The sequence below is a fragment of the Monodelphis domestica genome, chromosome 7 (assembly GCF_027887165.1).
Source record: "Monodelphis domestica isolate mMonDom1 chromosome 7, mMonDom1.pri, whole genome shotgun sequence".
Lineage (NCBI taxonomy): Eukaryota > Metazoa > Chordata > Mammalia > Didelphimorphia > Didelphidae > Monodelphis > Monodelphis domestica.
In genome coordinates this window covers 169,720,200-169,729,463 of record NC_077233.1, presented here as the reverse complement: position 1 = coordinate 169,729,463, position 9,264 = coordinate 169,720,200, and the positions used below count along the sequence as shown (strand labels likewise).

The following is a 9,264-nucleotide window of genomic DNA, read 5'->3' as shown; positions in this document are numbered from 1 at the left end:
TTACAACCTAATGAGGAGACAACACACAAATAGATAAACTATATGACAGAGGAAAGGTCTTGGAACTACAAAGGATTGGGGAAGGCTTCCTGCAGGAGGTGGAATTTTAGCTGGGACTTAAAGGAAGCCAGGGAGCCAGGATTAGGGTCAGAGCTTTTTTCCATCTCTAAATCTCTGATCCTAAACTCTTTCCCTTTTCTCTACCTATACAAATATCCTCTACCAATTCCTGATGAAGCACACTATCCACCTCCAGATAGAACTGATGGACTGAGGGCAAATTGAAGCATATTTCCTTCTATTTCTTTTTTTTTCTTGCTTTAAAAATGTTTTTAGAATACAGCTAATACAGAGATTTATTTTGCATGGCCATACATATTTGACCAGGCTTTATTTTTCTTGCCTTCTCAATGGGTGAGGGAAGAAGTGATAGGGAAAAAATTGGGAACTGAAAATAGAATTGAAGGAAAAGACCAAAAAAACAAATACAAACTACCAGTGCTTCAAGGTCTGTCTCCTCCATGAGGTCTTCCTAGATTTCCACTAGTCTACTGTGATCTGTCCTCCTATATTCCTGTAGTATTTACTTTCCATACTACTCAGATGGTCTTTCCTATAAAATTATTTTTATTGTAATTGAACTGTCCCCATGTGTATATCTTAGCCCATCCTTCTCCATTTGACTCTTGGTTCCAATGGATGAAAGACCATGTCTTCATCCCATATCTTTTCTGTAGCACCTAGAATAGTCTAGGTCAGGATACAAAAGCAGCTGCTTAACACAGCCTTGCAGAATGAACAATGAATAAATAACAAGTACTTAGCACAGAGTCTGGAATATTATAGGAACTTAATAAATGTTTATTGGCCTTGGAGTTTCATTATATACTCAAATAGACATACAAACCATGTAGGCATACATAGAAGACCCACAATCCCTCTTCTCTCTTAACTATGGATCCACCCCAATCTCCATTCTTCAGTCAAAGATCAGGAAAGGGCTTCAATATATAAAACTCAACACTGGTTAGAAAGTTTGAATCCCAAATTTTGCTAGAACCCCAACCCTCTCTCCAACCTTAGTCTAGACCCCATCTCCAGAACCTCACTTCCACCTAAGCTCTACCCCTGACATTATCTCAAACCCTAGACTTTGCTCTCAACCTAAACCCATCCTCAGCCATAACCCTTACCCTACTTTCTTAAACCTTAGCTCTAACTAGAACAATAGCCCCTGATTTTAAATCAAAAGACCCTTAATCAAAAGTGTCTGCTGCTAAGTGTTTAATAAACTTGCTCTCAAAAAAAAGTACACTGGACACACTTTTTAAAGTTCAATCTGCTCATGAGCATTTTCTCCATCATTTTTTTTTGAGCCAACAATCAGCAAAACAATAAATCAAGCTTGATTTGTAGCATTTCTGTGCTGTAAATCCTCACACTGAGAATCAAACAATCTGACTCTTGGGAGCCAGTAGGAGCTGGCTCAGGGCCCTGTGATTTAACCCTGATTTAACTGAAAGCCCAAGCAAAACCCTAAACCCTAAACATTCAGATTCAACAAGGATTGACTGGATTCCGCTCCTCCTATATGAAGCATTCTAGGTACTAAAGACGCGAAGTCAACAGAACAAACCAAAGCCAAGAGCCCTCAGAGAGCTATTTCGGTTTTTCAGGCATCTCCCTGATGCTAAACTGAACCCTAAAAGGAGCCATTATCACTCCTGTCCTAAGCGCTAGTGCTTCATCCAAGTCCTGATCCATACCTTTCAACTGGTTCCCTGACCCTAAGTAGGCATTTTATGTCTTGTGCACAGAAACACAGTAATGGAACAGAGCAGAACGCGCCTTGGCCTTGGAGCCAGGAGATCTCCTTTCGAATCTTGCCCCTCCCCTTAGCAGTCCTGTGGTCCAGGGCAAGATCATTTAACGAGCCTCGATTTCTTCACCTGGGAAATGAGCTTGACCATACTTGCACTACCTACTTGGTGGTGAGGAGAGTGCTGTGTGAACCTAAATATGGTGGGGAGATGGGAACCGCCATTCCTGAGCTGTTCTTGGAACCCACTCACAGTTGTGCTTCCTATAGAAAGCCAGTTCCCAGAGGGCTTGGCCACTCTACTTGGCACCCAGGGGCTAAGTGGCATCACAGACCCTGTTCTCTTCTGCTTCATACTATCGTAAACCAAACTTCAGGGGGCTCGTGCAACTGGGACCACAAGAACCCCATTCCCGGACTGGCCCAACCCCTGAGCTCGCAGTTCCTGGAAGGGCCCTCCCTGGACTCTGGTCAGCCAAACTATGTAAGTCTCCTGCCTGAGAAGATCCACCAGCCAGGAGCAGATGGGCCCTGAGGACGTGTTAGGTCTGAGTGAGGGGTGATGGGTGATCTTAAGATAGAGCCAAACTATTAAATCAACAGCATAACCTCCGATGCCTCCTCCCCGCTTCCCGAGCCCTCAGTGTTTCCTTTCCAACGGAGGGTCCTGTTTCTATTTTCCCCTCACCAAGCCAACCTGTCTCCTCTTGGAGGAGGGCATTCCAGGGCAGAGAGGGTTCTGGGAAGCCGTTCCTGCTGAGGTTTCAATAGGCTTCAGGACTTTCACGTACTTCACCCCCATGCAGCGTTTGCAGTCTCCCCAGGACAAGGCTTTAACCTACCAAAAATGAAGCTAATGATAGAAAGGCTTCCAGGTTTCACAAGCAGTCAACCAATGGAGGCGTTATCAGTGGTTGGAGGGTGGGAGAGATCCTCGCTCTCCATCTCATCTCACCTTGTTGGGAACCTCAATCTCTACTTACATGTGGGGTGCCCCGGTCCCTAGGCATGGGAGCCAACAGGATACCCACCCAAGAGGCCTGGAGAAGTCCAGATCACCCTAGAAACAGATGACTAGGCTCAGGCCACAGGACCTGGAGCAGTCTACACCAGAGGAGGGGTGTCCTGTCTCCCCTCCGAGGATAAGCTTGCCTTTTTCCCTGACTCTGTGATTCTCTCCCTAGGTTCACACACACACACCCCACAACCTAGGGAAAGGAGGCAACCTTCCTGCTCCTAGGACAGCTGCTTCCTGCCCCAGCATGTCCACCAGCCAGGCCCCAGCCACATCCTGTCCCTCCCCTGTCTCCAAACCCCTTGGCCCCTGGGTTAGGGACTCTAACCCCTTCTTCAGCAATTAGTCCATCTCCCCTGAGGGCAGAACAAGGAGGAAACAGGTCCATTGGAAGGTATCAAGTTCAGGCATCAGACCAAAATGGGTAATAGAGGACCAGGGCTAAGGGGGAGGCTGGGAACCAAATGAAGGCGGAGAGGTTTAAACTTCCAGAAGATGTTCAAGTATCAGCACGAGCCTGCCCATTCAGGGAAGGGGCTGATCTACCCAGAAGCCAAGGGACAGATGGAACAACTTTGGAGATCTCGAAATCTAAAGCAGACCTGCTAGTAAAATGAGGCACTTGCTCATCCCCCTCCCCTTGTCTGCCTTCTCTAATGCACGCTCCACTGGCAGTGCTGACCTGGAAAGTCCCTATTCACACATACTTTAAGCCACTTCATCCTTCCTCGGCCACCTGGCCTGCCAATCTCTTTATGTCCCTCTCCATTCCAGGCCCTTCCCCGGATCACCTTTCTAGGCTGGTTCTGCTTCCAGTGCAAGGAAGAATGGGTAGTTCCTATGACACATCAATGATAATTCCTATCACCCATCCTGGCTCCCTGATGGGCCGTATGTAGGGCTAAGGCCCAAGCAGCCGCTTCCCAGTGCTTCCCAAACCACAGAGTCTCAAAGGCAAAAAGGAATGTCGAAAGTCACTGGACTTTGGGGACAGCTAGGAGGCTTTGTGGATAAAGAGCCAGGCACAGAGACGGAAGGCCCTAGGTTCAAATCTGGCCTCAGACATGTCCCAGCTGTGTGACCCTGGGCAAGTCACTTAACCCCAACTGCCTAGCCCTTACCACTCATCTGCCTTGGAACCAATACACAGTATTGATTCCAAAATGGTAGGTAAGGGTTTAAAAAAAGTCATTGGACCAACTGGTAGTAGGAGCCCTTTTATAATAAACATCCCTGCTATCACCGGAAGGCCTCCAGTGATGAGGAACTTGCTACCTACTAAAGCAGCCCATTTCTATCTTGAAACGCTCTAACTGCTGGGAAATTTCTCCCAACATGGAGGCAAAAACCAGCCTCCTTGTGACTCATTCACCACTCCTGGTTTGGACCTCAGCAGTCAACAGAACAAATCAAACCTGCCTTCCACATGACAGGGGTCATATCTCCCCCTCTCCCGTCCCCAAGACTTTTTCAAGCCTGAGATCCCTCTATCCTTCAATGGATCTTCAGGGATCTTTAGAAGAGACAGATCAGTGGGACCAGAGAGATGGGGGGAGGAGAGAGATGTGGGGCAGCTCTCCTCCTTAAGCCCACATTGTTCAGTTCTACCCAGAAAATCCAGAACTAGCCCTGTTCTCCCATTCATCCTCTATGTAGTGACCAAACTCACTTGTATGAAATGTCTAAACCTTTAAATCACCTGGCTTTCTTTCATGCATCAATCAACTGACAAGTCTTGTATGCCTACTGTACTCCAGGAAGGGGGCTAGGCAAAATCAAAAGACCAAACCCAAGGATTACAAATTAGTAGAGAGCCAACAGTGGAAACGGGAAGTCCTGGGTTCAAATTTGACTTTAAATACTTCCTAGCTGTACTAGGCAAGTCCCTTAACCCAAATTGTTTAGCTCTTACTGTTCTTCTAACTTGGAACCAATACTTGATATCGATTCTAAGACAGAAGGTAAGGGTTTAAAAAAAAAAATAGAATGTTTGAGGAATGCCATTTGGAACACAGAGCATAGGAAAGGAGGACCATGCAATAAACTAGATTACATAATCCAGGCCCAGACTGTGAAGATCTCTGAATGCACAACAGAGGAGTTTTTATTTTATCCTAGAGAAAAGAGGGAGCCACTAGAGTTTTCTGAACCGCAAGTATCCTGGTCAAGATCTCTGTTTTAAAAATATCACTTTGGTGGCTATGTGGTGGATAAAGAGGAAACACTTGAAACAGAGAGCCCAATTAGGAGATTATTGCAGTAATTCAGACAAGCAGTGATAAGGATCTGAAATGCATAAGAATCTCCAATGGTTTCTCATTGGATCCTCCCAGATCTAGTCTAATTGCCCTCCTCCCCCTCAATTATTCTCTGCTCCAGCTAAACTGATCTTACTCTCAGGTTGCCTTCAACATTCTCCTCCCCTAAAATATTTTCCACTGCCCTCCTTCTAATTTTCCATTTCGGTGAGTCCTACTCATCCTTTCAAGTTCAGATTAAGTACCACCTTTTCAATGGAGCTGTCTCTGAGTGTCTCTGTGTATGCTACTATTGTTCTGCCTTCCTAGCTAGACTATGGGTCCCTGGGAGGTGGAAACCACATTTTATTCACCTCTGTTGCTTTATTTCCCTTACAATCTACCATATAGGCTTAGGGCCCTGGCTTTTGGTTTCATTTGTACAGGAGAGCTGTTCTCAAACTCTTTGGTTTCCCCAAAGAATGTTCAGATTTCTCAGAGAAACCTGGGAAAAATGTTATGAACTGATGCAAAGTGAAGAGAGCCAACCCAGGAAAACAACTGATACAATGACTTCAATACTGTGAAGGAAAACAACTTTGAAAAACTCAAGAATTCATCTATAGAGTGACCAGGGATAACTTCAACATGCTTCTCACCAACTGTTAGCAGAGGTGATGAACAAGAGGGACCAACTGATACGTTTATTGACACGGCCAGTGTATGGCTTTGTGTTGTTTGACTATCCTTATTAGAAGGGCTTTGGGGAGAGGGGAAAAGGGGAGAGTTGTGGTACCAATAAAAGGGTTCTTTAATACACAGAAGTGAGGAGAAGAAAATTCAGAAGGGTCCACAAACAAGAAGAGCAGTATTGGCATTGGCATGCTAAACATAACACACACTTTACTGAGCTGGATGTAATAGAGATTCAGTCATACTCAACATATCTTCTATTCTTCCTTGTATGTGGAAATATTCATGTTTGTTAATATTTGTCAGGCTCATGTTTGTTTCTTTTTTAAGCCTTACCTTCCATCTTAGAACCAAGAATTGGTTCTAAGGTAGAAGAGTGGTAAGGGTTAAGCAATGGGGTTCAAGTGACTTGCCCAAGGTCACATAGCTAGGAAGTGTCTGATGCCAGATTTGAACCTAGGACCTTCACCTCTGGGCCAGGCTCTCAATCTACTGAGCCACCCAGCTGCCCCCTCATGGTTTTTTAAAAGGAAAGATCTTTTCCTCTATTGGACCTTTTTGACTAGTTTTAGCTCTTTTAAAATACAACCTAGGGGCAACTGGGTATCATGCTGGATGGAGTGACAGGAATCAGGAGGACCTGACTTCAAATCTGGCCTCAGAAATTTCCTAGCTGTGTGACCCTGGCCAAATCACTTAACCCCAATTGTCTAGCCCTTACCACTCTTGTGCCTTAAAGCCTAGTCTTCTTATCTACTCTAAGACAAAAGGTAATGCCAAGCTACCTTGGCAGGGAGAACCCATTTAGTCCTCAGCCCCTCTTAATGTTTATCACAGAAGCTTTCCTCACTGATAGATGAAGTCTAGTCAATAAATCACTTGAAAGGAGCAGATAGAAGAGGAATTGCTCCATCTCTCCACCAAAACAGCTTTAGCAATTTTATCATTTTTCTCTCGTCCTACCCCCTAGATCACTGGAGAGCTCCCCAAACTAACCCCCATCTCCCCTTCAACTCCAGATAGAAGGGGTTAGAAGAGAGGCTGAGAGCCAAGGTAGGGGTAGGGGCAGGGAATAGCCTTCCAGGAAGGAGGAAGGGAGATCCCCATCCTTACAGCTGCTAGGGATACAAAGGGCAGGGTGCCAAGGGGAAGTGAAAGTGATGGGACCTGATAAATAGGGAGTGGGAGCCTGCACAGCCCACACACTAAACCTCTAGCTCCCACCTCCAACTCCCAGCATCTGGCTCTCCGCCTCCTGACCTCCTGCTCCTGCTCTCCATTCCCAGCTCCAAAACTTGGTGCTTGTCCTCCATGGCGCTGGCTCTGATGCTGGCCTTCCTGGTCCTCACTGTCGGCAGCAGAGGCATCCAAGGTACTGAGTGAGCAAGACAAAGTGTTTCAGCAGCCAAGCAGGGACTTAGGGAAGTTGGGAAAGGAGGAAGGCTTCAGTCTGAACAGAGGGGAGATCCCCAAGGAGAGGGAACCTTCTAGGCAAGGGCCATTACTCAGAGAGCCTCCCAAACCTCTCCTCAACTGCATACAAACTCCTGGAGTAGAAGGAAACAAAGAAGCATAGACCACAGTTTTTGGCCATATTGGAGTGTTTCCCCTCTACCCCAACTCCTGGACTCTTGTGTCTCCATTTACCCTTCAGGTAGTGACAGTGGAGCTCTCGACTGCTGCCTCAAGTACAGTCAGAAGAAGATTCCAGCCTCTATTGTCCGAACCTACAGGCGGCAGGAACTCAACCAGGGATGCTCCATCCCCGCCATAATGTGAGGACAAGGCTAAGGGAACAATAATGGGGAGAGGGACCAGAGGGAAGGGTATAAGGGTCTAGATTTGGTAAGCCCCTTAGACATGACTGGAGAGAGGAACTATATTGAAAGGGGTAGATCATGAACTGAGTTCTGGGCTCATCTCTGTTGAATGTGTTCCCTACAGATTTAGTCCTTGGAAAAAATCACAGGCAGATCTGTGTGCTGACCCCACCGTGCAATGGGTACAAGACCTGGTGAAGCGGCTTGACGAGCATGGAGGAACCCTGCCAAAACCCCGCAAGAATCCTTGCAAAAAGGATAAAGGATCCTCCAAGTCAGGCAAGAAAGGCCGAGACACCAGAGGCTGCAAGAGGTGAGGGAGAGAGGGCTTTGGGTGGAGGCAGAGGGGTTCAAAATGGGAAAAGGTGGATTGTGTAGAGAGTAGCTATAGTCCAGGCTCTCCTCACCTTCTCCCTCTCTATTCTTCCCTTCCAGGACTGAGCCCAGGACCACAGGCCCCCAAAGAACAGCTACCCAGTGATAGCCTCAAAGACTCCATTGTCCCCTAGTCCCATCATTGCCTTCCTTTTAGGATCTGAGTCACAATTTCCACATCATAGAAAAGAACCAGATGTGACTTCTGGTTCTTGTTCCATGTCTGCCTGGCTCAACCCAGAGACATCCTCTTTTATGCTTTGATTTTTCTATCCATGCTCTCAAGTCCTGGAGCTGCAGAATTGTTATATGACTTCCCAGAGTGAGGTAGAGGAGTGAGGGATTGACCCAGTCCTTCCTGGGAAAGGTCTTCCCAGTTTTGTCCCCTCCCCAACCTTGGGACCTGACTCTGGTCCCTGTGCCTGCCCTTGCCCTTTTCCCCATAGCCCATCCCTGCTAAGAGGCAAAACTTGGCATGTCTCTTCCCGCATTGTAAATATTTTCTGTATCTAGACTCAATAAAATGTTTGAATCCCCCAGTTTACAACTACTACCCCATCTCTTGTGAATGTTGCTCAGCGTGAATATATATATATATATATTAATCCATTTTTGCATTCAATTTTATTATCATATATCATCATTCAAAAATTCATTAATTTGAATGCAATTTTGAATTTGTGAATGCATACATATAGACATCTTACCTGTGTGAAATTATGTGTGTGTGTGTGTGTGTTTGACTTACCGTGTCTGCATGCCTGTGTGCTAAGAAAAGTTCACATTTTGCCTGCATGTACACTTGGTATGGTGATGGTCATTCAATTTCAAAATGGTGCCAAGCTCTAGGGGGAGAAACAAAATTTTGATAAGACACTAGTCCCTGCCCACAAGGAGCTCATCATCTAGTAGCAGGCTTTGGCATATTGATGACATAGAACTCCAAAAAGGCATGATAAATGGATTAGAGAGGTATGAGCTTCAAGGAGAGAAAATGTATTCTCCTAATACGACAAGCCAAGGTTCCAGAAGGGCCATTGATGGAACACATCACCCACCTCCTGCTAGCTAGAGAGGTGAAGGACTTAAAGCATAGAATGGCATTTACATTTCTGGATAGAGCTCATGCAAGGACTTATTTTGCTCCGCCATGTAGACTTGTTACAGGAGTTTTATTTATCTTTCTTTTCCAATGGAATGAGAGCCAAAAGGGGGAGAAAAACAGGAATAGAGTTGCCCCATTCCAAAGGAATAAAAAGAAAAGGGCCACAGTGAGGAGGAATAAAATTTATTATTCCCTGTGTG

The 9,264-nt window shown here is 45.8% G+C and overlaps 1 protein-coding gene across 1 annotated transcript; it reads left to right on the top strand.

Moving 5' to 3' along the window:
* Positions 1 to 6,956: 6,956 nt before the first annotated feature.
* CCL21 (C-C motif chemokine ligand 21) lies at positions 6,957 to 8,509 on the top strand. The gene is made up of 4 exons (XM_007498848.3): positions 6,957 to 7,136; positions 7,419 to 7,539; positions 7,709 to 7,897; positions 8,020 to 8,509. Exons 1-4 carry the CDS (start codon positions 7,076 to 7,078, stop codon positions 8,063 to 8,065), a joined length of 417 nt encoding a protein of 138 aa, XP_007498910.1. The 5' UTR covers positions 6,957 to 7,075; the 3' UTR covers positions 8,066 to 8,509.
* Positions 8,510 to 9,264: the final 755 nt, after the last annotated feature.